At 44.7% G+C, this 26,407-nt stretch overlaps 1 protein-coding gene across 6 annotated transcripts in view; it reads left to right on the top strand.

Moving 5' to 3' along the window:
* The window catches only part of SENP6 (SUMO specific peptidase 6), a 152,456-nt gene that overhangs the window by 86,261 nt on the left and 39,788 nt on the right, over positions 1-26,407 (top strand). For 4 of the 6 annotated variants that reach the window (XM_026654594.1, XM_026654583.1, XM_026654579.1 and 1 more), the window contains 5 exons: positions 7,552-7,697; positions 20,704-21,106; positions 22,286-22,521; positions 25,577-25,744; positions 26,177-26,210. In XM_026654594.1, the coding sequence (XP_026510379.1) occupies positions 7,552-7,697; positions 20,704-21,106; positions 22,286-22,521; positions 25,577-25,744; positions 26,177-26,210 (987 nt within the window). The remainder of the gene's footprint in view (positions 1-7,551; positions 7,698-20,703; positions 21,107-22,285; positions 22,522-25,576; positions 25,745-26,176; positions 26,211-26,407) is intronic. The other 2 variants (XM_026654589.1, XM_026654603.1) reach the window with 2 other exon arrangements.

The raw sequence follows: 26,407 nt of genomic DNA, 5'->3' as shown, positions 1-26,407 counted from the left end.
TCAAAACACGTTACCACCACATACTCTCCCCTCCCGCTAGTACTAGACTACATCCTAGGTCTAAAAAAGTCAGGATTATCTCCATGTTCAGTAAAGATATACCTCGCAGCCATAACTGCCATTTCATCATAATATAGATGGCTACTCCTTATTCACTCATCCTACAACAAAAAGATTCCTCAAGGGTCTGGGTAACTTCTTCCCACAACTCAGATGTCTTACACCAACATGGGGCCTTGACCTGATCCTTAAGTGCCTTAACAAGCCTCCTTTTGAACCCACGGTCACATGCTCGCTTATATATCTATCTATGAAAACAGCGTTCCTAATAGCCATCACCTTGTCTCAGCTAACTGGGGAATGGCACACCCACCCTTCACAAAACATTTTTTTTGTTTAGCTATAAGATCACACTGAGACCACACCCAAAGTTCCTCCCAAAGTTTCTGTGCCTTCCATATCAACAAACTTATTCACATCCCAACTTTCTTGCCAAAGCCACACCGTGACAAGAGAGAAGCAATATTACATACACTCTGTCAGGAGAGCTTTGGTGTTCTATTTGGATAGAACAAAAAACTTCAGAAAATCTCCTAAACTGTTCTTTTTGATTGCAGAGAGGTCTAAAGGATCCTCAGTCTAAAATCAAAGGCTCTCTAGATGGATATTGAACTGCATGTGACAAAGTTCCTCCTCTGCCTTGGTGGGTCCTGCACTTATTGGCAGATTTGCTCGCCTCAGAGATTCACGGCAGCCCTCAGTTTGGTCACTTTTGCTAGTAGCCCAAACCTGCCATTCATTCAGCTAATCTCATCACTGGCCAGCATGGGGAAAGGGGAGGAGAACAATCCCTGCAGTCTCTGCTCACCCACCTAGTGAGTCGGGGGACAGGCCAGGGACCTTCCCCTCTGGTGGGACCCACAGTCCAGGTCAACTCCTCTTGTATCAAATAGGGAGTTGGAGGAATGGGGGGGGGGAACCCGGGCCCGCCCTCTACTCCGGGTTCCAGCCCAGGGCCCTGTGGATTGCAGCTGTCTACAGTGTCTCCTGTAACAGCGGCATGACAGCTACAACTCCCTGGGCTACTTCTCCATGGCCTCCTCCCAACACCTTCTTTATCTTCACTGCAGGACCTTCTTCCTGATGCCTGATAACGCTTGTATTCCTCAGTCCTCCAGCAGTACGCCTTCCCACTCTCAGCTCCTCGCACACGCCTCACTAACTGAAGTGAGGTCCTTTTTAAACCAGGTGCCTGATTAGCCTGCCCGCCTTAATTGATTCCAGTAGCTTCTTAATTGGCTCCAGGTGTCCTAATTAACCTGCCTACCTTAATTGGTTCCAGCAACTTCCTGATTGTTCTGGAACAGTCTATTATCTTACTCAGGGAAAAGGGACCTGCTTAATCTGGGGCTAATGTATCTACCTTCTATCACTCTCCTGTGGCCATCTGGCCTGACCCTGTCCCATGCATTACCTATTGCTATTATACCCTCAATCTTCAACCTCCATCTGCAGTTTGAACTCATTCCTATAGCCTTCATGAAAAACGTTCGCATCACAGAAATATGCAGAGCAGCAACTTGGGCATCTGCTCTTACTTTTGTGGAACATTATGCGATCACCTATGACTTGACATCAGATTCTATATTTGGATCCATGGTTTTTATCATCAGTACTAGACTCTACTTTGAAGCCCCAACCCTCCATTTACTGCTGTAGTCACCTACAGTGGTGCACCTGTAGAGACATTACTCAAAGAAGAGGAGGTTACTTACCTTGTGCAGTAACTGTGGTTCTTCGAGATGCATGTCCCTATGGGTGCTTCATGACTCGCCGCCTTCCCACAATCCAACACTATCTACTTCAGAGCTCTTAATAAGGGCTCTGTGATAGAGAAGGAACTGAAGACGGTTCACCTGTTCAGCACTAGATAACCTCAAGGCAAGGCATGAGACAGGGACAGCACATGTGCGGTCCAAATGGACACTGCTACCTAAAATCTCTGAGCTGAGGCATAGGGACTCGGATACATCTATAGTGGAGTATCATAGTGGGACAACTCTAGAAAAACTAGAGTTACTGCACAAGGTGAATAACCCCTTTTTCCTTCTCCTGTCCAGCCCTCCATGCTACCTCCTAGCTCAAACACTGTGGGCGACACTATCATCCTGCCTGTTGCTCAATCCCATAACCTGGGTGTCATCTTTGACTCTGACCTGGACCTAGACCTACCCAGGCTATGTCTAAATCTTGCCGATACTTTCTGCATAACAGCTGTAAAATACAGCCTTTCCTATTATTCCTCAGATCTGAAACTCTTATCCAGGCTATTACCTCATGTCTTAATGACTGCAATTTTTTTCTCTGGCCTTGACAAATGCAGTCTTGTCCCACTCATATCCATTCAAATGCTGTTGCAAAGGTCATTGTCCTAGCCCAGCGGTTCTCAAACTTCATTGCACCGTGACTCCCTTCTGACAACAAAAATTACTATGTGACCCCAGGAGGGGGGGTACCGAAGCATGAGCCCACCCAAGTGTGTGTGTGGAGGGGGCAAAGCCCAAGTCCCACCACCCTGGGTGGGCGAGCTGGCCAAAGATGAAGCCCAAGGGCTTCAGCCCTGGGCAGGGGGCCTGTAACCTGAGCCCAGCCGCCCAGGACTTATGATCTCGGGCTTCAACTTCGGCCCCAGGCGGTGGGGATTGGGTGTTGGCCCTGGGCCCCAGCAAGTCTAACGCCAGCCCTGACAACCCCATTAAAACAGGTCCTGACACATAGTTTGAGAATCACTGTCCTAGCCCAGTGATTCTCAAACTCTTGTACTGGTGACCCCTTTCACACAGTAAGCCTCTGAGTGTGGCCCCCCCCCCGCCCCACCATTATAAATGCTGCAGGCAAAGCAGGGTTTGGGGTGGAGGCTGACATCTCGCAACCCCCCACATAATAACGTCACGACCCCCTAAGGGGTCCCGACCCCCAGTTTGAGAACCCCTGTCCTAGCCCATTGCTTTGGCTATGTCACCCCTCTCTTTGCATCCCTCCATCAGCTTCCCCCTCTATTGCATCACATATAAGCCACTTGTCTTCACTTTGAAGGCCCCTCCCAGCCTGTCCCCATCCTATCTATCACATCTCATTCGCTGTTAAGAGGTTGATGTCCACCTCCAGTCAGCCAATAATGCCAGTCTCTGTCTCCCACTTGTTAAATTTTCAAACAAGCACCTTTGTGCTTTCTCCGTGCTGTCCCTCGTGCTTAAGAGGAGCTCCCCATAAACATCTGTAAAGCTAACTCATCCTCATTCAAGCCTTCCTTAAAACTACAAAAAAATTAACAGTTAGACTGTTGGTGTGCTGAGACTTCTGCCTATCACGCTGATCAGTATTGTTTCCTTTTACGCCCCTGTTGTCCTGTCTTCTGTCTCTTTTCTTATACTTACATTATAAACTCTCTGGGGCAGGGACCATCTTTTTTTGTTCTGTGTTTGTACAGCACTTAGGTCAGTGGGATTCTGGTCCAAGTCCAGGACTCATAGGTAATGTGGTATTACAAATATATAATAATAGAATATCAGAGGTATTGAGTTTCCTTGGTAGGGATCCAGATTATCAAAGGAGAACTTGAGGTAATATGCTTTTTTACCCAACCGACAGTGTCCTAATGATTCTGCTGGAATTATTTCTCATTTTATCTTAGTATTAACTGAAATATGTAAACATTTTTAACTTTAAATTCTGTATATGAATAGAATCCTCTTAAAGTTCAATTATTTCTTGATTGAAAATAGATCCTTCTCTAAATGTAAGAGTCAATGATCCATGCAGTTGTCAGGGAGATGGGGGTGTGAAGGAGAATGGGACAATCAGTACTTCTTTTAAATGGCATGTATATCTATTTTAAATAGTGTAGCCTTAAAAGAAAGTTCTAATGTAAAATAAAATATTATAATTAAATGCAATTAGAGTAAATTGCACATTTTTATTAAAATAATCTTGAAATGAGAAGCCATTATTTTTACAACATTGTGCAAAGTAGCCTATCTGAAAACGTAAACTAGGGCTTTTTTGCATTAAGGATTTTTTGTACCAGTGTAGCTATACTAGTGCAGCTCCATCAGTATAGATGAGCTCCACCTTTGTAAAGTAGGGCTTGCGCAGAAACAGCTTATACCAACGCATAACATCTACACTGGGTTTGTACCAGTGGAAAAATTCCCAATTAAGACAACCCTTGGTATTTCACAGTTGCTCCAAGTAAGTGCTCCCATCAGTAGATTTCCTATGGAAATCACCACCTCCTTGGCTGGCCTGGCCTTTCCTCATTTCTGAGGTTGCGTTGGCTCTGAGCTTTTCATGGTAAAGCAGAAGCTGTAGGAGTCATGTACTACTTCCTTTTCTTTATTCTTGGCAGAGTCTCCATTGCCAGAGACTGGGTTCTTCTGGTGTGGAGTGAAGTTAGCAAGGTGTTTTCAAGACAAGGTCACCTGTTAGGAAATAATATTAAAATTACAGATTTCACTGAGGCACACCCCAGGTCCATTTATAAAATGGGTATCTGCAAATGGTGACTGATTTCTAAAACAAAAAGTTCAACATTTTTCTTTTGGTGTTTTTTTTTTTTTTTTTTTATTCTTTATTTAGAAAATCATTAGTAGGGCCCTACCAAATTCACGGCCATGAAAAACGCATTACGGACTGTGAAATCTGGTCTCTCCCCATGAAATCTGGTGTTTTGTGTGCTTTTGGACCTATACTATACAGATTTTACTGGGGAGACCAGTATTTCTGAAATTGGGGATCCAGGCCCAAAAGGGAGTTGCCGGGGGGTCATAGTATTATTTTAAGGGGGCTGCGGTATTGCCACCCTTACTTATGCACTGTCTTCAGAGCTGGGTGGCCGGAGAGTGGTGACTGTTGGCCAGGCACCCAGCTCTGAAGGCAGCACCCCACCAGCAGCAGCACAGAAGTAAGGGTGGCCATACCATACCATACCATGCCATCCTTCTGTGCTGCTGCTGATGGTGGTGGCTCTGGCTTGAGAGCTGGGCTTCCAGCCAGCAGCCGCCACTCTCCAGCTGCCCATGCCCAGCTCTGAAGGCAGCGCTGCCGCTAGCAGCACTACAGAAGTAAGGGTAGCAGTACCGTACCCCCCCATCCCCCACCCCCCATTTGGGTCAGGATCCCTACAATTACAACACCGTGAAATTTCAGATTGAAATAGCTGAAATCATGACATTTACAATTTTAAAAAATCCTATGATTATGAAATTGACCAAAATGGACCATGAATTTGGTAGGGCCCTAATCATTAGCTATTCCTCTATGTAGTTGAAACTTGATTGGGTATTATGTCTATTGATTACAGCTAGTTTTACTTCACTAGCAAAGTTGTCACTTAACCATTCATATGTTTATCATGCCATTCAGCCATGCAGATATGGCTCAATGGCATGATAAATCAGACAAACATAATATTACGTTGGGGGTAACAATAAAAAAGAGACAAACAAATAGTCAAAAAAGGGAAGGTGGAGATGGGGAAGAAGAAAGGGAAAAAGCTGATAGCTCACAGAATGCCAGACTTTCATTCCACCTGATCTATCTCAGCATTCTTTATCCAAATGTATCAAGAAATGGAGTCCAGATGTCTTCAAATTCATATAATTGCTCTCCATGTCTATAAGCTCTTCTTTCTTTCACTGCTAACTCATACAGGTACAAATGGCATTGCTATATTCTGGGTATAAGCCTACTTCTCCATTTTTGTAAAATCATGCAGTTGGTAGTCATTACAGTCCTCAAGAACCCAAGTTTTTGTGATGGAGTTACTCCCAGTGTAGTAGGTACAGAACCTATGATATAACTTTCAGCTAAGATTTGGTTGCTGAAACCAAGCACTATTTTCACTCTTGTGCATACCTCTTTCCACAGCTGCCTGACAGTTGGACAGTCCCATAGCATATGTATCAGAGTTCTTTTCTTTATTACAGTGCCAACAAACATCAGAGGACAAGACTCTATCTTGCTCAACCTTTGTGGCATCGAGTATATTTTGAATAGAATCTTTTGCTGTATCGGGTGTAGCCTGAGATCCACAGAAGCATTTTTAACATATATAGTCTGCCACTGGGGTTCTTTTACGGGCTGTGATAACTCCCCTTCCTATGCTTTCACAAAGCACTCCAGACCACTAGAATTTTTCTTTGTTAGTAAAGTATACATAGTGAATATAGGTTTGGGGGAGATAATGAAGCATTCCAAGGTCCCCAGTAGCTCTGGGGCCTGTGACAGTCCTAGGGCATCCAGACCAAATTGATACATTAGCAAGTGTGTTAGTTGTAAGGACAGCCACTCTACTGAGGGTGGCAGGTCATATGGTTTCTTTAGTGTTTAGAAAAGAGACAAGAGCCTTTATCCTTGACTAACTGGGAAATCTGTTTCATGCCCTTGCTCAGCTAGTTCTTTGTAATTATAGTTCCCTCTCCTTCCCCCCCTCCCCCAAATTTGCAAGTTTGAGTTACACTTGATAGGTAATTTTGTAGTGAGGATGAAATTGGTACCTCTTAGCTAGGATAGTCCAGACCCTCCTCGCAGCCACCACTGTAGGCACCTTATTTTTTTTCCATTGGACAAAAAGAAGCACCCAGGAGCTCCATGGGAGGAATTGGATGCATTAATACCCTTTCCGCTTCCTCTTGTATAGATATAAGGGTATTAGAATGCTGGAACCAACATCTGTAACATGATAAAAGCACAATAGTAATTTTGTAGGTCTGGGAGCGCAAACCTACCTTTTGGCTATAGGGAGCTGGAGTTAATGGGCCTTGATTAGACAGAGGGATATAGATAGAATATAGAGTAGTCTAGGCAGAATATTCATTTTTATTGTACTAACCGTTCCCTACAGGCTCAGGGAGAGTGGATGCCACCTATTTATATAACTAGTTATTTGACAGAGGACGGATTCCAAACTAGTGAAGATAAATGTATTAATGTTTCTTGGTACTTGTATATTGCGGTACTTAATTGCATCAGTTTGCCTGTGGAAAAAGCCCAACTACATGACAACAGAGAAATAGTTCTGATTTTTCCCAATTTATTTTGTAACCAGATATTGCTCTGAATTTTTGAATTAATGATAGGGAGGTTGGAATAGTGGTTTCTGGTTTTCGATGTATGCAAAAGGGTATTGTCTGCATATAACATCAATTTATACTCCATGGAACCAAGTTGTATGCCTCAGATATTTTAATGAGCCTGTACAGCTATTGCCAGGGGCTCAAGAGCCAAATAAAAAAGTTAATGGGGTCAGCAAACACAGTTTTCTAGTACCCCAGAAGAGGCTGAAGAGGTCACATTGTTGGTTGTGATATGGGGGACTAGGTAAGAATATAACAGTTGGATCCAGGAACTAAATATGGGTTCCAATCCAAATTTTTCTACAGTGTAAAACATATACCTCCAGCCCACTCCTGTCAAAAGTCTTTTCTGCATCTAAAGATAATACATTGATTTCTCTGTGTTAATTTATTTGATTTTTTTTCCCCCCCATAGAAAGTATAATGGAGAACACAGAAGAGTCAGGATCAGAATCGGAATCTGAAATTAAGAGGAAGGTACAACAGAAACGTCACTGCAGTTCATGTCAATCTGATTTGCCTCTGTCTCCTGCTACAAAAAACTGTTTAACCCACTTAGAGGTGGGTTAGATACAAAATGCGAAATTCTATTTTAACTTCAGAAACGAGTAGCATCAGTAAGACACAGCTCAAGTTTTTCAGAGTGGAAATAGTTACAGTTTTAAAAGTGTTTGTAACTGGCAACAGAATGTTTCAGTGATTTAAAATATGTTTATCTACCACTCTGACACATCCAAATTGTAAAGAGTCAATATTGGTACTGTGTATACCTTTATAATATTTATTTCTTCAAATGATGATCCCTGTTTTATTCTGTGGAGGGTAATATGCATGTGCCATGCATCCGGAGATTTTGGGAAGTAGTAGTATCCATTGGTCTGCGAATGCACCCTGGGTCTGCGCATGCACCCTTGATTTGGTCTGAGGTGATAAAGGGCAGGGCGGACCGCCTGTGCCCGCAGTCCTTTCTCTCAGCCACATGGTCTGAATCGGAGCCTCAGTTGTTTTCTCATCTCTTGGAATGTTCTTTCTAAAACACAGAAAAAAGACTTTTATTCTTGTATATAGTTAGTATGTCAGTCAACGATGCTATTCTCCAACAGCTCCACACTGTCTGGCATACTCTGGCCACCTGTTCACCCACCCCAGAAGGGGGTGGAAAAGAGATACTATGTATTGGGTGAGAAAAACTCAGATCCCTTCACCAACCCCCCAATTCCCTGGTTATTCAAGCAGCAACGGAACAGGCCAGGCAACATCATCTGTGTTCTACTCCAACTGAGAAGGCGGGTAGGAGATTGGACCTCGTAGGTTGTAAGAGCTTTTCTTAAGCTAGCCTTCAGTTTTGGCTCTCCAGTTACCTTGCTTTACTAGCAAAATATGACTTTCTGAACTATGACCAGTTAGTGGACTTTGCTGACAAACTTCCGCAGCAGGACCTTGCCCAATTCCATACTATCTTAGAGGAAGGCAAATTGGTTGCCAGGACGACACTCCAGGCAGTGGTGGATTTGGTGGACACATCTTCACGCACTGTGGCCACAGGGATCGTCATGAGAAGAGAACCCTGGTTGCATTTGTCTGGGAGGTGCAGAATACTATTGAAGACCTCCCTTTCAATAATTCTCTCCTCTTCAACCCGAAGACTGATGATTACCTTCACTCCCTCAAGGACTCCAGACTACTCTGCGATCACTGGGTGTATATATACACATCAGCACCCAAATGCAAGTTCAACCACCCACCCCTTGCACAACAGTTCAGAACTCCTCAATTCTTTGAGCAACCCTACGAGCCTCCTTTTAAGAATCAGAAGACCCAACAATCCCATCCACCTGGTCCGTCAGCACAGTCTTCAACACCGTGTACTCAGTCTTCGCATAAGCGATATTTCTGAGTGCATTTAGAGAGCCAACAACCACCTTGCATTCCACCATACATACAACCCACCCCCTCTGGGGAACATCTAGCACTCTTTCTACCAGTCTGAAGTGTGATAACGGACAAGTGGGTTCTGGATGCCATTTGACATGGCTATGTGATCAAGTTCATGATACTACCTCATCCACATCCCCCGTCCTGCCTCTGGGACCACTCCCATGATAGTATCCTCGCCCTAGAGGTAGATGCCCTCCTTCAAAGGGGAGCGACGGAACCTGTTCCCATGGCCTTTTGAGGCACAGGGTTCTATTCCACTTATTTCCTGGTACCTAAGAAAAAAGGAGGATGGAGACCAATCCTAGATCTGTCATCTATCTCACTTCATACGTGGACCAAAGTTTTTTATGGTCACTCTTGCAGCCAATTATACCCTTGCTAGAAAGAGGCACATGGGTTACGGCTTTTGATATGCAAGACGCTTACTTCCACATATTCATCCTACCCACAGAGGATTCATGGTAGGCTCTCGACACTTCCAATACAGGGTTCTACCATTTGGACTCGTTACTGCTCCACTGGTCTTTAGCAAGGTTTTCTCTGTAATGGTTGCCCACCTCCAGTGTCGAGGGATCCTTAGGGTATGTCTACACTTGCTGGTAGATCAGCCCTGCTGAGCGGGTCTGGTGAAAACCCGCACTCCCATCGATTTGTGTACTTCACCTCCCCGAGAAGCACAAGGGAAGTCGACAGGAGACGCTCTCCCGTCGACACAGTGCAGTGTAGCCACTGCGGTAAGTGGATCTAACAACGTCTACTTCAGTTACGTTATTCACGTAACTGAAGTTGCGTAAGTTAGATCGATTTACCATGGTAGTGTAGACCAGCCCTTATATTCCCCTATCTCGATGACTGGCTGCTAGCAGCATGATCCAAACAGGAGGCTCAAGTATCTACCTCCCTGCTGCTTCTACTGCTCTCCTTCCTGGGGCTGAGCATCAACAACAAAAAATTGACATTGGACCCCACACAGTCCCTAGAGTTCATTGGGCCATGCATCAGTGCGGTCTCTGCATGTGCCTACCCTACCAGAGGACAGATTCCAGACCCTGTTAGAACTGATTACTATGGTGACTTCCAGTCCTTCTGTTCCTGCCAGAACTTGCCTTTCCCTTTTTGGCTACATGGCGATGTGCACATATGTCACCTCCTTTGCTTGTCTCTGCTTTCTCTGTGGCTACAGAGAGCCTATTCTCCTACGAACCATTCCATGGACCTTCTACTGACTATCCCATTCACACCACCACCACCACCACACACACACCCAAGATTCTCATCTTGTTTTCAGTGGTGGAAGGACCAATTCAATTTTGCACCAGAATACCCTTCCTTCAGTCTTCCCCATGCACAATGATCATCACAGATGCATCACTCAATAGATGGGGTGCCCACATGTGCTATCACCTGACACAAGGAACTTGGACCGCTCAGGAATCCAGCATGCACATCAACATCCTGGAGCTTGGGGCAGAAAGGAGTGTGTGTCGTGCATTTCTCCTGTCTATCCACTCCCGTCGAGTTCTCATCATGTTAGATGATACCACCACCATTTACTACATAAACAAGCAAGGGGGCACAAAGTCACCAGCACTTTGTGCAGAGGCGGTTTGCTTGTGGAACTGGTGCATCGCACACAATATCCTGTTTTACGCATCTTGTCTTCCGAGGACTCCGAACATGATTGTGGACTCTCGCAGCAGGAAATTCGTGACCAACCACAAATGGGAACTTCACAACTCTGTAGTCAATGACATTTTTGACTGATGGGGAACTCCGATCAGGGACCTTTTTGCCTCCCACACCAACAGCAAATGCATCCAGTACTCCTCCAGGGAAGGGCTCTGCACCCGTTCCCAAGACATTGTCCTAGTCATATGCTGGTCGGACCACATCAATTATGCCTCTCTTCCCCTACCGCTCCTGTCCCGTATCCACCACAAGATCAGACGGGAGAGAGCTATGGTCATCCTGATCGACTTGTTCTGTCCTCTTCAATTCTCGTTTTCCCTCTTCCGGATGTCAGCATGTCCTCCGTTTCTGCTTCTGGCTTTTCTGGAACTGCTCATGCAACTCAACGGCAGGATCAGACACATCGATCCACAGGCGCTGCTCTTTAGAGCTTGATTTTTGGATGGGTATCTTCGCTAGAACTGAAGTGTTTGTCAGCAGTACAAGTAGTATTCTCAAGTAACAGGAAAAATCCATGAGGCAGTCAAATCGAGCCAAGTGGCAATATTTCGCCTCCTAGGCCCAGCAGAAGGGTCTTGCTCCTGGGGCTGTGGGTGTTCCTTTCCTTTTGGGCTATCTCCTATTGCTGAAGGCCTTGACACTCGCTCTCAACTCCATCAAGGTGCATGTAGCAACCATTAGTGCTTTTCACCCCCCGTGGAGGAGACCTTTGTCTTTATGCACCCCTTTGTTGCAAGGTTCTGGAAGGGTCTCTTATGAACTTATCCTCCCATTCAATCTATCGCTCCCAAGTGGGATTTCAACTTTGTCCTCACGGCATTGATGAAATTGTCCTTCAAAATTCTGGCTTCTTGCTCACTGTCTCTCCTCTCCTTCCTGGTAGGTATTATTTCTGTGAGAAGGGTAGGCAAACTGGGGGCCATGATGATGGACCTCATCACCCTTCACCACGTTCCATAAGATGCACCTCAAGATTCTGCTAAAGCGGTTCCTTGCTTTGACCTCAAACAAACCATTCACTTACCTGCTTTCTTTCCAAATTCGCACTCCTCAGAGGAGGAACAGTGCCTTCACTTCCTCAACATCCAGAGGTCCCTGGCCTTTTACCCGCAGAGGATGAGGCCATTCAGGAAGTCCCCTAGACTGTTTATTGCTGTAATGGAGAGGATTAAGTGGCAAGCCATATTCCCTGAGCAAATTTCTAAGTGGGTTTCGGGGTGCATTATGTTCTATCGATTATCTGAACTGTCTCCACCCCTTGGGGTACGAGCTCACTCCACGAGAGCACAGGCATCCAGTATGGCCACGCTTCACAATGTGCTGCTTACGGATGTATGTAGGGCGGCCACAAGGAGTTCAATACATACCATTTCTTCCCATTACACCTTGGTTCAAGACTCTGTGACAGATGTCTCATTCGGCGTGGCTGGTCTCTGCTCCACAGTTCTGTCATCTTCCTTGCATCTTCCTCCTAACTAGGTACTGCTTGTTAATCACCGTGAGTGGAATATAATAGAGACAATCACTCAAAGAAGAGGAGGTTACTTACATATAACTGGAGATTCTTCGAGATTTGTGGTCCTTATCTATATACCAATCTCACCTTCCTTCCCCTGTGCTGCGGATTTCTTGGTTCACGGTATAGAAGGAACTGAGGGTGCAATCTGTTCACTCCGCCTTTTATTGCCTCGGACAAAACCGTGAGGCTGACCACATGCTTGGGCCAAACGACACTACTACTTTCAAAATCTCCGGCTCCAAATGCATGTTGCATAACCCTCAGTGGAATAGAGATAGAGGAACCACATATCTCGAAGAACCTCCAGTTACAAGTAAGTAATCTTCTCTTTCTGATGATGTAGCAACAGAATGGTCAGAGTCTAAATTATTTCAATCGTTTCCCATACTTGAACATGATCAGTTATATTTTGACAAACCTGAAAATGCCAGTAATTTGCAATACTTGTTTGTGTTCCATATAAAATAGTAATAATATTTCAGTGTGTTAGTATTTTAAAACAAAAGGAATCTGCTAAACAAAAGAGATAACTCTTTAGTGTTTCAGACAAAAGAGAATAAATGTTATTAAAAAGATACATGAATACCCTCCTTGAGATGGTAGTTTTCCATAGATATTGATCTGTAATATAATAAAAATTAATCTGTTCTTCGAGTTCTTGCTCATGTTGATTCCATTCTAGGTGTGTGCGCTCCCACGTGCACAGCCGTTGGAGACATTTTGCTTTAGTGGTACCTGTAGGGCAGCTGTGGTGTACTCTGGAGTGCCGTGCTTATGGTGCGGTATATCGGGCACCCCTGACCCTGCGCCCTCTCAGTTCCGACTTACTGCCCGTGGTGGTCAGTCGGAGTGCCTTCCTTGCTCTTCAAGGAATTGCGGTTACTTTCTTTGAACTTTGTGCCTTTCGGCTTTGTATATAGTTATCTTTAGTGTTAAGTACCTGTTAATTGTGGTAGTTAGTATTAGTAGCTAGGTCCCAGCATAGACTTTGTGCCCTGGTCTTTGGGCTTTAAGCCTTGCGACTCCTGTAACAGGCCTATGCCTGTTAGCGACCCTCACGGCATCTGTCTCAAGTGCGTGGGGGAAGCACACGTTAGAGTGGTGCCGCATTTGTAGGAACTTAAAGCCTTGCACGCAGAAGGAGACACACATCAGGCTTGGCGTCCGCCCTCCGCCTGGTGTTCAAGCCATCTCAGCATGAGTCTCCCAGCACCTCGGCATCGGAAAAGAGCACCATTGGCACTGGTGCCCTCCTGGCACCGCTCCACATTGCCGGTGCCAAAGAAAAGGGCTGAGAAGTACGGTTCCCCGGCATCAGCGAAGAAGGCTGTGAGCAAGGAGCTGGCCCCGAGCTGCCTGCCTACACCAGAGGCCTGCAGTTGGCCCTCCCTGGTTGGGACAGTCTGCCTGAAAAAGGTCCTTTGACTCCTGTGAGTGAGACCGGACCTTCTCTCCTGCTGGCACTGACGCCTTTAAAGGCCCAGATGTCAAAGGAGCACAGCCTCCGCCTGCACAACCAGCGCCACCAGTGCTGCAGGCTTCGTCTAAGGCTCCCCAAGAGGGCGAGTTGGTCGATAAGGCTCCTCAGTGAGCAGCTGGTCGCCAATGATGTCATTGAGATCGGCGATGGCTTACCATCGGTCGCCAGCTCTGTGGTCACGGTCGCCATAGTCTCGGCACATCTTGCTAGGAGGGAGGCGCCGGTCCCCATATTACTGGCGCTGGTCACTGTCCCGAAGATCATGGTCCTGGCACCATTCCAGGTCACTGACACCGTGGGAATGATCATCTTCCCGCCTCCAGCCTCCTCGGCACAGCACCTACTCACCACGCTATCGGCACCGGTCTCCTCGGGCGGGGCACAGATGTCTGGTTTCAGTGGTCTCTAGGCGGACCCAGGCCTCGTAAGTCCCTCTGTGGTCTCTGGAAGGGGGCTTCTCTGGTACCGAGGGCTGCTTCAGCCCGTCACCCCGGCCTCAGCGGTGGGACTGGGCATCGGAGCCAACAGTGGTGGCAGCCAGGACAGTGGCAGCCAGGACAGTGGCCTGCTCAGTGGCAGTGTTGGAATGCCAGGGGTGTTCCAGTCATGGTAATGCCCCCATCAGTCCACTCATTGGCCGCTGCTGTGGAGCAGTGGCCACCGGCATAGTTGGTGCTGGGCCCGGCACTGGAGGAACACCTGGTGGCCAAACTTCAAGAGGCTTTGCCTACCCGCAAGCCATCCTCTCCAGTGGAGAAGGAGGAACAGGTTCCCCCCTCCGCCCATACAGTCTTCCTCGTCCTCCCCCGATGAAGCAGTCGCGGGCCCATTCAGCACCAGCCCGCCTGATCACTTTAAGGACCACCAGGCCTTGCTCCGGTGGGTAGCCGACAATCTAGGCTTACAAGTGGAAGAGATGGCTGAACAGGAGGACACTCTGTTTACGGTCCTGTCAGCCTCAACCCCTGCCCATATAGCACTGCCAGTGCATGAAGGGGTCCTCAAAATTGATAGATGCCCTTCTCTATCCCTCCTACCTCAAAACGAGCCGAGAGAAAGAACTTTGTTCCGGCAACAAGTTTTGAATATCTTTATAAACCCCTCCCTCCTTCTCCCCCCCCCCCCCCCCCCTTGGCAACCCCCGCGGCCAAGGAAAAGGAGAAGCAGGTGCACTTTAGTTCCACCCCAAAAAACAAGGAGGCCAAGCAGCTGGACTTGCCGTTGAATAAATTTTTCTTCCGAACAAGTCTACAGTTTTGGGTGGCAAACCACCAGGCCCTCCTGGGCCGCTATAACTTTAATTTTTGGGACACACTCCATAAATTTAAGGAGTCCCTCCCGCAGGAGCAGGCCCAGGAGTTTGGCACTCTCGTGCAGGAGGGCACCTCACCGGCCCGCTGTGCCGTGCAAATGGTGTGGGATGCAGTGGACCCAGGGTGGTGGCGTCTGCAGTGGTGATGAGGCGCAGCTCCTGGCTTCAAACTGTTGGACTCTCCCAGGAGATGCAGACCTCCATTCAGGACCTTTCCTTTGATGGAAACGGTCCGTTTTCTGATCAAACGGATGTGAGGCAGCATAAAGTAAAGGACACCGAAACAAATCTCTATTCCCTGGGCATCCACATGCTGCAGTCAACGCGTAAGACATTCCGGCTGCCTCCACTGCCAAGGTTGTGGCAACCTGGTTCCGGACCTGCCAGGAGAGGGGATATGGACACCAGCTTTGGTCGTCGCCGCCCTTCTGCCTCCTGCTTGCCCACGCAGCCTTGCCAGGCTAAACATTCAACGGGGCAGAAGCGCCCGTATTGATGGAGCGGTTGAGAGCGATGCCCCAGCCAATTCCCCGGATCCACCACCTTTCCTCAACTGCCTTTTCCCTTACCACTCAGCCTGGTTGAGAGTTACATCGGACCGTTGAGTCATGGACATAATTGCTCGAGGCTATACCCTGCAATTTTTGCCCACCCCTCACTTCCCCATCCCTCTTCAGGGACCCTTCTTATGAGCAACTCCTCGCTCAGAAGGTCGACAACCTTCTGCGTCTGGAGGCCATGGAGGACGTTCCTTGGGTCATGAAAGGAAGGGGGTTCTATTCTTGGTACTTCCTAATCCCAAAAGCCAAAGGGGGCCTCCGACCTATCCTGGACCTGCACCACTTCAACAAGTCTCTCCAGAAACAGAAGTTTTGCATGGTCTCCCGGGCCTCCATCATCCCCTCCCTGGTTCTGGGAGACTGTTATGCTGCTCTCGACATAAAGGACACTTTTTTCCATATTTCTATATTCCTGGGGCACAGGCGCTTCCTCTGTTTTTTGGTGGGAGCACACCATTTCCAGTTCATGGTGCTGCCCTTTGGCCTCTCTTTGGCCCCCAGGGTGTTCACAAAGTGCATGACGCTGGTAGCAGCTTACCTCAGGTGTCGTGGGGTCCACCTATCTCCGTACCTCAACGACTGGCTCATCCAGGACAGGTCTCCAGATCAAGTGTGGGGCAGCCTCGATCTGGTATGTTCCACCTGCTGCGACCTGGGCCTGTTAATAAATATAGAAAAGTCCAATGTTAGTGCCAGTCCAGCACATAGAGTTCATCGGAGTTGTTTTAGACTCCATGCAGGCCAGGGCCTTCCTACTGGAAGCGCACTTTCGGGCCATGTTGGACCTGATCTCCCATCTGAAGAACCACCTGCTCTCTACGGCCTATACCTGCCTATGGCTGGTGGGTCATATGGCCGCATGCACATACGTGGTTAGCCATGCTCGGCTCCACCTACAGCCCCTACAAGCATGGCTCGCCTTGGTCTACGTTCCCAACAGACATTTCCTGGATCGGATGGACAGGGTACCAGACTGTGTCCTTTCTTCCCTCAACTGGTGGCTAGATCCCTGATTGGTGCTGCGGGAGTTCCCTTCGTGACTCCGTCCCCATCACTGACTCTGGTATCCTATGCCTCAGATCTGGGATGGGGAGCCCATCTGGGCGAGCTCAGCACCCAGGGCCACTGGCTGCGGGACGATCTAACCCTCCATATCAACGTCAGGGAGCTTAGCGGTTCGCTTAGCCTGCCAGGCCTTCTTCCCCCACCTAAAAGGCAAGGTAGTGCAGGTCCTGACGGACAATACCGCCGCGATGTATTACATCAAAAGACAGGACGGGGACAGGTCTTTGGTCATCTGTCAGGAGGCCCTCAGCCATTGGAACTTTTGTGTGTGGCATGCCATTCATCTGGTGGCCGCCCACCTACGTGGTGCCAAGAACGTTGTGACAGATCGCCTCAGCAGAGCCTTCTGATCTCGCCACGAATGGTTGCTCCATCTGGAGGTGGTCAGCCTGATCTTCTGCAGGTGGGGGAGTCCCCAAGTGGACTGGCTTGCTTCCAGGCAGAACAGGAAACGTGTTCTGTTTCCTGCAGAGCAGGGACAAGGGATCCCTGTCAGATGCCATCTTGATACATGGTCGCGAGCGCTGATGTATGCCTTCCTGCCGGTGCCCCTAATTCACAGGGTCCTGATAAAAGTGAAGCAGGACAGGGTGAGCATCATCCTCACAGCCCCAGTGTGGCCTCGCCAACACTGGTTGGGCATGTCACTCAGTCTTTTGGCATCCGCCCCGCTGCAGCTACCTCTTCAGCCGGATCTGCTGTCCCAGAACCACAGCACAGTGCTGATCCGAACCTGGCGGCGCTGCACCTGACAGCATGGCTACTGCATGGCTGAATGCGGATGAGCGACCATGCTCTGCTGGGGTCCAGCAGGTCTTGTTCACCAGGTGACCTGCCTGGAAAAGTGGAAATGATTCATGTGTTGGGCCTCGGATTGACAACTTCGGGTCTCGGAGGCCCCGCTGCATCGTGTCCTGGCCTATTTACTGCACCCAGGGCCTGTCGCTCTCTTCGGTTAGTCTACCTGGCGGCCATTTCGGTGTTCCACTCTCCATTTCAAGGCAGGTCGATTTTTGCCCATCCTATGATGGCACGATTCTTAAAAGGTCTGGAGCACCTCTACCTGCACATCCGGGACCCGGTCTCCCCTTGGGACCTGAATCTTGTGTTGTCATGGCTCAAGGGCCCCTGGTTTCGTGCTCCTCCTGCTTCTTTCTTGGAAAGTTTATTTCTTGGTTGCCATAACTTTGACCCTCAGGGTGTCTGAGATCAGGGCGCTCACTTTGGAGCCGCCCTATACATTTTTCTACAAGGACACGGTCCAGCTGCGTCCGCACCTGTCCCAAGATCGTCGCCCAGTTTCATGTGGGTCAGAACGTGTACCTAACGGTCTTCTGCCTCATGCGTCGGATGAGGAACGCAGACTGCATACCCTGGATGTCAGACGGGTGCTGGCCTTCTACATAGCTAGGACCAAGCCATTCCGCAAGTCAACGCAGCTGTTTGTTGCTGTCGTGGACAGGATGAAAGGTTACCGAGTGTCTACCCAAAGAATTCCATCTTGGATCACGGCCTGCATCTGTTATTGTTCTGAGCTGGCGAAGGTGCTCCCGCCAGCGATCGTGACGGCTCACTCGGCTAGGGCACAGGCATCCTCAGCAGCCTTCCTAGCATGGGTGCCGATCCAAGAGATCTGTTGGGCTGCTACCTGGTCATCCGTCCACACGTTAGCATCTCATTATGTGCTTACCCAGCAAGCTTGGGATGACGCTGGCTTTGGCAGAGCAGTGCTGCAAGGTTGTGAACTCTGAGCTGGCTTCTGAGGAGTCTGCTTGTGAGTCACCTAGAATGGAATCGACATGAGTAAGCACTCGAAGAAGAAAAAATGGTTACCTTTCTTTCATAACTGTTCTTAGCAACTTGTTGCTCATGTCCATTCCATTACTTGCCCTTCTGCCCCTCTGTTGGAGTTGTTGGCAAGAAAAAAGTGAGAGGGCCTAGGCTGATAGAGCTTGATATACTGCGCCATGAGCGCAGCACTCCAGAGGGCGCTGCAGCTGTCCCCATAGGCACCGCTAAGGCAAGTCTCGGACGGCCATGCACGTGGGTGCGCACACACCTAGAATGGAATGGACATGAACAACGCATCTCAAAGAACAGTTACGAAAGGTAGGTAACCGTTTTTTGTTGCCACTGGAAAAAAATGTCTGACTTCGTTAAACTTTCCTTTTGGATGGGAGAGTTAATATTCCCTTTTACTTTCTTTTACCTAGTTAGGTTAAATTTATTTGTAATGTGACCTGTTAAATCTAAAAGGCTTAAAAGAACTTTTAACTTGCTTTACTTGTTGACATTTTTCAAATATTTATTCTTTCAAGCCACAAACACAGAACCATTTGGTAAATATTATGAGTGAACGAGCATCATTTGGGGTAACTTGACGTAAGAGGTACAAGCACTCAACTATCCATTCCTGCTGATATATTGGTAATTAATAAGGACTGTGCATAGAGAAGTAAAACTGCCATTTTGGGTTTTGTTCCGGTCAAGTGAAGACAGGAAGGGGGAGGAGTTTTCAGTACAAAAATATCCAATGATTGGAGGAAAAACTAGAATGGAAAAAAAAATTTAGAAGAGCCTCCTTGCACATGAAATGAGAAAAAGGCACAATTTCATGCTAAAGATCTAAAACTTCTACTTGCAGTAAATTGATTTTCTATCAAATGTCACGAACATATATATTTTTTTCATCCTTGGACCTTTTAGCACTTTTCTGTCTTCTAGTCAAATGAATGCATTGGAGGATATACATAATGTATGTGCATTTCAGTATATTCAGTTCATAATGTGTGTAATGTAGTTATGTCAAATATTGTGTTTACTCTTAAAGCTAGTGAGCCGTTTAAACAAAGGTGGTATTCTTGTTTTCTATTTCTGTTTCAATTGCAAGACTCATATTAACTGCTAAATATGGTGAATAATTTATTATCGGAGAGAATTCTGTTCCTGCAATGAATTTAAAATGTCAAATGGTTACATGGCTGAGCATAAAAAGAGAGAAGGTAACGTCCTGACCTCAGTGAGGACAATGGCAAAACTCCCATTGGGTGAAATCCTGACCCACTCTTTGCAGCTCATTCTATGTGAGTGCAGCGAGAGTGCTGTGCCACATGATACCATTGTGTATACTGTATATGCCAGAGATGTTTAAAGAATGGGGAAAAAAAAGGGTGTGTGGGGGGGTGGAATCTGTCTATAGAGTAAGGTGCCTTAGTTTGCATGAATCCTACTGTGCAGGTTGAAATACTAGAATAAGTGTTGGAGGAGATTAGATTAGTGAGTAGAAGGCACATGAGACAGTCAAAGATACATAAATGGTGGTGATAAGATTTAATATATTGTGTGGATTTTTGCTAAGTTTTAATTTATTTTGTGCTACTTAGGATATAAAACAAATGCACAATAAAAATAAGGCGAAAGTACCATCTACTTAAATAGCCTGTTGCTTTCAAAGAGAGCCTAATTCTAGCAAGGTTCAGTGGTGGGTGTATCATCAGCATAGCTCATGCTGAGACATCACATAAAAGATAAACTGACACCTTCTACTTTAAGACATCTGAAAGATAATTATTGTTGAAAGCTACTATTTCATGTTTCATTGCTGTGTAGAATTCTGGGCTGCGAGGAGGGAGAGTCTCAGACCTTAGGCTCCAGCCCAAGCCTGGAAGTCTAAACTGCAATAAAAAAGGCCTTCAGCCAGAGCCCTGCGAGCCCAAGTTGGGTGGCACGGGGCAGCCATGGGTGTCTAGTTGCAGTGTAGACATACCCTTTGACTCCCACTTAAAAAGCAAAACAAAAAAGTCAAGCTACTCTTTAATGCTTGCTTTAGACTTGCGTTCTTTTTGGTATTGCTAACATAACATACATAGGTCTGAGTGATTTGTTTCTTTTAAATATACATTTCAATTGCAAGATTAAAATCTGGGTTTCTGTTGTACCTTTTTCTACAAATGCCAAAACCACATGTGTTGTACTTATTGCTGTTTTTTTTTTTTTAATTCAAGGATTTGGAACCAACTGATTATTCCACATTTTGCTCAGGCTGTGAAAAGACAAATGAAAATCAGACCAAATGCCAAAGTTATGGAAATGTTTTCTGTAAGGATTTGCAAAGACGCTCCAAACAAACTGTGACATTAAGTGAATCTCCGAGACCTTTATTGCGATCTTCAATACATCAGAATTCAACAGGGCAAAAATCTCCAGGTACAGGATTGAACACACAGAAGTTCTATGGCTCTGCTGGTGGGAAGGGTCCAGTTGATATCATACTGAGTCGTGATATTCTAGGACATTCTATGTCGCGACCGAATGGAAAAGTTGGTCTCTTAACTGGGACAAAAATTCCTAAAAGTTCAGGAAACTTAAGACAGAGGAATACAAGACCAACTGAACTAAATGATCCGAGTAAGTATGCTTTTATATAGCTAGATATGATTTGAACTTGCCAAATACCCAAGAATATCCTATAAGAATGAAAGATATTTGGCTCCATTTGTCTCCTGCCAACTATTTGGAATCTTTTGCTGATCTTGTTTTTTTGTTTTTAATTTTGCATTGTTCTGCATTTTAGAGGTACACCCCTTATGAGTACAATAAAATATGATGAATGTGGAAAATGTAGTCGTTTCTTAATATATTTAAAAATACTAGGCGTGTTGCTGATAATTGATTCTTCATTTCTAAAGAGTATTCCTGCTGAGGATGCATTACTTTAAGCTTGAAAAAGGGAAGGTGGTTTTTTGGCTTCTCCCTCTCCTTTGCCCCTCACATCCAGGTGATGTCACATTTTGCTGTTTCTTTCTGCATAACATTTCTAAAATCAAACCTTTTTAATTTAATCTACATGGTTGAAGTTCTCTTGTCCAAATACTCAGCTCATGTCTGGACTGCGGCAGCCTCTTCATATTTACTTTGTCCTCCCCAATGCTTACATCACTACCCTCTAGTCCAATGTAACATGTACCTGTGAAGACAATATTCCTTATCCATTGCTCTGACCATGTCCACCCCCCCATACCTTTGAATTAATCCCATTGAATGCTTCCACATAAGATTCAAACTTACTCGCTGAATGGTGTACAGGTCCGTAGGGGTGAATAGCACAGAGAGAGAGGTTAAGCAGCTTGCTTACAGCCACATAGCAGTGCCAGAATTAGAACTTCCAGAGTTTCTGGTTCCAGTCCCATGCTTAGTGTACTGTATCATGCTGCCTCTCAAATTTAAGTACCTTGAGCTGTGCTTTGGATGGTAATTTTTTTTTAAATATTTGCCAGGGCTCCATTGCCTTTTAAGAATGAACCTTTCCAGCAAAAGATAATTAAATTGGGCTTAACTCATATTGATCACGGCTAATTCCTTACTGAACAGGTTTATTTGTCTTGACCACGAAGTTGGTATTTCCACTTCCACTGATGGTGGCAAAGTAAATATTAATAAAGAAAATACGTTGAAGAAATTGATGCAGATGACATTTGATGTTCTGTGTTTTAGCTATCCAAAAAGAGAAAAGCCACTAAATAGTCATTTAAAAAAAATATTACATGCATCAAGCATTGTATTTTGTATTTAATATTTGCTTCCTAGTTATTTTGTCCAGTGACGACGAGGAGGATGACGACGACAGTGGCAGCACTAACAGAATAGAAAGCACATCGCCTCGACCCGCAGATTCAGCCCGTTCTTCCCCAGCGCCTTCCACAGGAAAGGTGGAAGCAGCATTAAAGGAAAATACTTCTGGAATAGAACAGAGATTAAGTACTGTTGCAACGGACACAGAAATTGCCATCACGTTACCAAGAAAAGCAAGAATGAAAGATCAGGTACTCAGTTTAAATTTTTTTTTTTTTTTTTTAAATAAACCTCTGTGTATAAAATTTCAGATAGCGAATGAGAAATTTAAAGGTGTATCCTACCAGAAGTTGTCATAAGTGGTCTTTATTTGATTACTTTTCACCTTGGACAGTTGGTCAAGTATTCTCCTCATTCATACAACATTGGAAGCCTAAGGAAACTTGTTCAATATATGTAGATATTTATGCATTTAGGGATGTGTTAAAAAATCATACATTCTCAACATTCTTTGTGTTTAATGCTGAACAAATTATCTTTCTATATAATTAGGGACCTGTTCTTCCATTGTGGGATGTGAAGTGGTGTATAATATTTGTATGCATTAATGGAAGGATAATTTTTAGCATTAAATTTTTTAAACATAAAGGGACACTGGGCAAGGATGATGGTCCTTAAAATTAAATACTTTGACAACTGTCCCAACTAATAGCACTTATTTTAAGGATTTCATGGTGGGGATTTTTGTTTTTTAGTTGAGCACCACTGCAAGAATTGGATAAACAAAGACAAAAAATGCACCATGAGCAGACTCCTTTAGTGCTGTCAAAGGGGACAGCTTTCACGGTATGTTAATTTAAAGACTTAACAACCTTGACAGTGATCCTTTAAAAAATAATAAATAAATAAATTCCCTATAACAATTGGTGTTCAATTGATGATGGTGCTGCTTAAAGCTCTTTTGGGTCACTTGTACATTTGAGTTATTGTGAATTAGGTCCAGCAGCTATATGACTACATTGCAGTTAAATACCCACAGCTGACCCATTTCAGCTGGCTGGTGCTGCAGGGCTGTAAAATTGTGGTGTAGACATTTGGGGTTGGGCTGGAGCCCAGGCTATGGGAACGTTCCCCCTTTGTGGTGTCCCCCCAAAAGTCTCCACTGCAGTTTTATAGCCCCATAGCCCAACCCCCACAAGCCCAAATCAGCTGACACAGGGCAAGTGTGGGTGTTTAATTACAATGTTGACATACTCCAAGTGTACTTGAGATAGTACACCGGATGTCAGATCCAAGTTGGAAGTGTTTGAAAATGTGTGTTTAGAACACTGAACTAGTGTTATAGATTTCAGCATATTACATTCATATTCAAGAAGTCAGCACTCCTTTGTGGAAATTTACTAGGCTACATAATATGCTCTGTTTGATTAACTTTTAAGATGGCAAGGCCTGAAGTTAGGGTCACGAATACAATTCTTCCATTTCAGTTCTTCTAATACTCTTCTGAAATTACATAAGGAAATAATTGAAAACACTTCATTGAAACTCATTGGAAGTTAGGCACTTAAGTCCTATTTGAGCCTTTTGAAAACCTTCCCACTGTCTTTCACTGCACCACCTCATATTCCTTTTCACTAACCTTAAAGAACGAACTGCTAACATCCGAGTTTTAGTGAACACTTTAGAGTGAGTGAAATAAAGACAGAAAATTGTTGGCAAATTAGATGTGGGCTGAAATATCATCAACATTGAACATACTTACAGTTTTAGCCATGACAGAAGGAAACTACCATTAACTGTGTCTGTTACAATGCTTGTAGTGTTGACATAGCAGTGTTGATCCCAGGATATTGAGAGACAAGGTGGGCGAGGACCTGAAGAAGAGCTTAAACTCTTGTCTCTTTCACCAACAGAAGTTGGTCCAATAAAAGATATTCCCTTACCCACCCTGTCTCTCTGTTAAATTAGGTATTTATCATAAATCCTGCAAAAAGCTAACCATCTTTCACTCTATATACTCTTAATACTGAATCCTTTAGCCCTTCACACTGATTGCCTATGGTAACAGTACGGCTATGGTACTTAATATGTGAATGTTTCATATGGCAAGAACTTAACTGCTGTATTATAAACAGATATAGTGTATACCAGTTGATTAGAGTTCTATTTTATACTTTTCTGACGAAAACAAACGTATTACAGGTTTCACCTACTAGCACTAGCTAGGTTCCGACAGGCAAAATAAAATGTCTTCATGGGTAATACTAGTAGCAAAATGTTTGTTGTAGCTATTCCTGTACTAGACCTACTTTGGTTATTTAATTTTTTTTATTGCACTTTTAATTCAAAGGATCCCAAAGTGCATTATGAACTATGGCCAAAAATGATTAGTAACTTAGTTTAGGTAGTTATTTTTCAAGCTCTTAGTACCTTTTTACAGCAATGTAGTCATTTTTTATAACTAAAAAGAGAATATCAGCACTAAACATGAGATGAACACAGAAAACTGTTCAACAGAATAGAACAAAGTAAAAATTTGTAAGTATCATTAAGATTGAAAACCTTGTCACTTGACAGTTAACGATCAGCTTTCCTTCTAAAAACAATATTCTAGAATTGTTCTACTTGAAAATCAAAGCAGACACATCTCTTGAGCTAATGCATCACTTCAGCTTCACTAGATTCTTTGAGTTGAAGCCAATCTCCAAATGCCTTATATCAGTGCTCAGCTTCTTCATTCTGGAATCTGCCCTAAAAATCTAACAGCTCACCGACAGAGGTCCCCTGAGGGTTTCCATGGTTATGTATGATCTCTCTTCTGGAATGTTGTGATCCTGGTAGCAATCTCATGTGCTATACTTCAAGAAGAATAGTTCTGCACTTTCACAGTCACCCAAAGAATGTACTAATAAAACCAAAAAGAACATTTTGAGGAAGGAGAGAAGCAGTCTTGAGCATGTCAAGCAGCACCACACTTCAATGCAGTAGTGTAATTATGTTGTTTTTTGGCAACTCCAAAAGCACTAATCACAATTCATAATTGTGGCAAAATGTACACAAATAGCACTAATAGTTACCTCTGTAATCTGGTTGCATTAACAAAATACTTAAACTTTGTTTTCCTGATTTTTATGTCAGCGGAAATTCTTGGGGGAATAACAGCCTTTATACAGTTGGCATCCATATTATGTAATTCTATTTATCTATGCAAAAATGGGTGAAAATTAAGTTGTTACAGTGTAATGGGTTTCTGCATTAACAGCAAATTGTAATGAGAAATTCTGATACTTGAAAATTACTTTGCAGTTTGGCAACATTGTATCTAACACACCAGTAAAACGTCGTAAAGTTACTTCTCAAGAAATAACTGATGCTGTACCTATAAATTACCAAAACTCCTGGGAAAGCGTCATTCTACACTGTCGAAGTATACGAATAGGAACCCTTCGAAGAATGGTTGTGGAACCTGTGATTGTAGGTACACTTCTGCTTTGTCAGTCCTCTTTTCAAATTAGGGTGAGGGTTGTCATGTTGGAATATTAATAAGTAGCAATAATCTCTTTGGTTAGAAGGCAAAAGTCACGTGTATGTTTTTTTCAGGGTATTTTAAACCTTTTAAATGAAAGCCAAAGTAAATGCAGAGAGAAATCCTGTATATGTTCAACAGTCAGGCTGACAAACAGGGACATTAACATATGGAAGATGCTCATTTCTTTAAATTTGGTTTAAAAATATACTGCATTCAGTCTTGAAGTCAGTTTTTTCTTAAAACTTGGTTTTTAAAAGTTGTGGTTTTAACTCATATTTTCTAAAGACATGGAGGCTTTTGGGGGGCTTATTTGGGTGGAAGCATGGGTTATGGAATTCCAGCAATATATAATACTAATATAGTTGTATCTTTCACAGTTTTGCCTTGATTTTATCAAGATACGTCTTGAAGGTCAGTACTTACTTTCTTTCTCCTTGCAGAAATTCTTCGTAAAGAAGTTGGGCTTTTGTTTAGAAATGGTTCAAAGCTTGATTTTTTTTTTTTTTTTTTTTTTTTAATGAAGTAAAGTTTTTGTGTGTGTATGTATGTATGTATGTATATACACACACACACACACACACACACACACACACACACACACACACACA

This window comes from Terrapene carolina, unplaced genomic scaffold (genome assembly GCF_002925995.2).
Source record: "Terrapene carolina triunguis isolate 2854851 unplaced genomic scaffold, T_m_triunguis-2.0 Scaffold42, whole genome shotgun sequence".
NCBI classification, from domain to species: Eukaryota; Metazoa; Chordata; order Testudines; family Emydidae; genus Terrapene; species Terrapene triunguis.
This window is presented reverse-complemented; position numbering and strand designations above follow the sequence as displayed.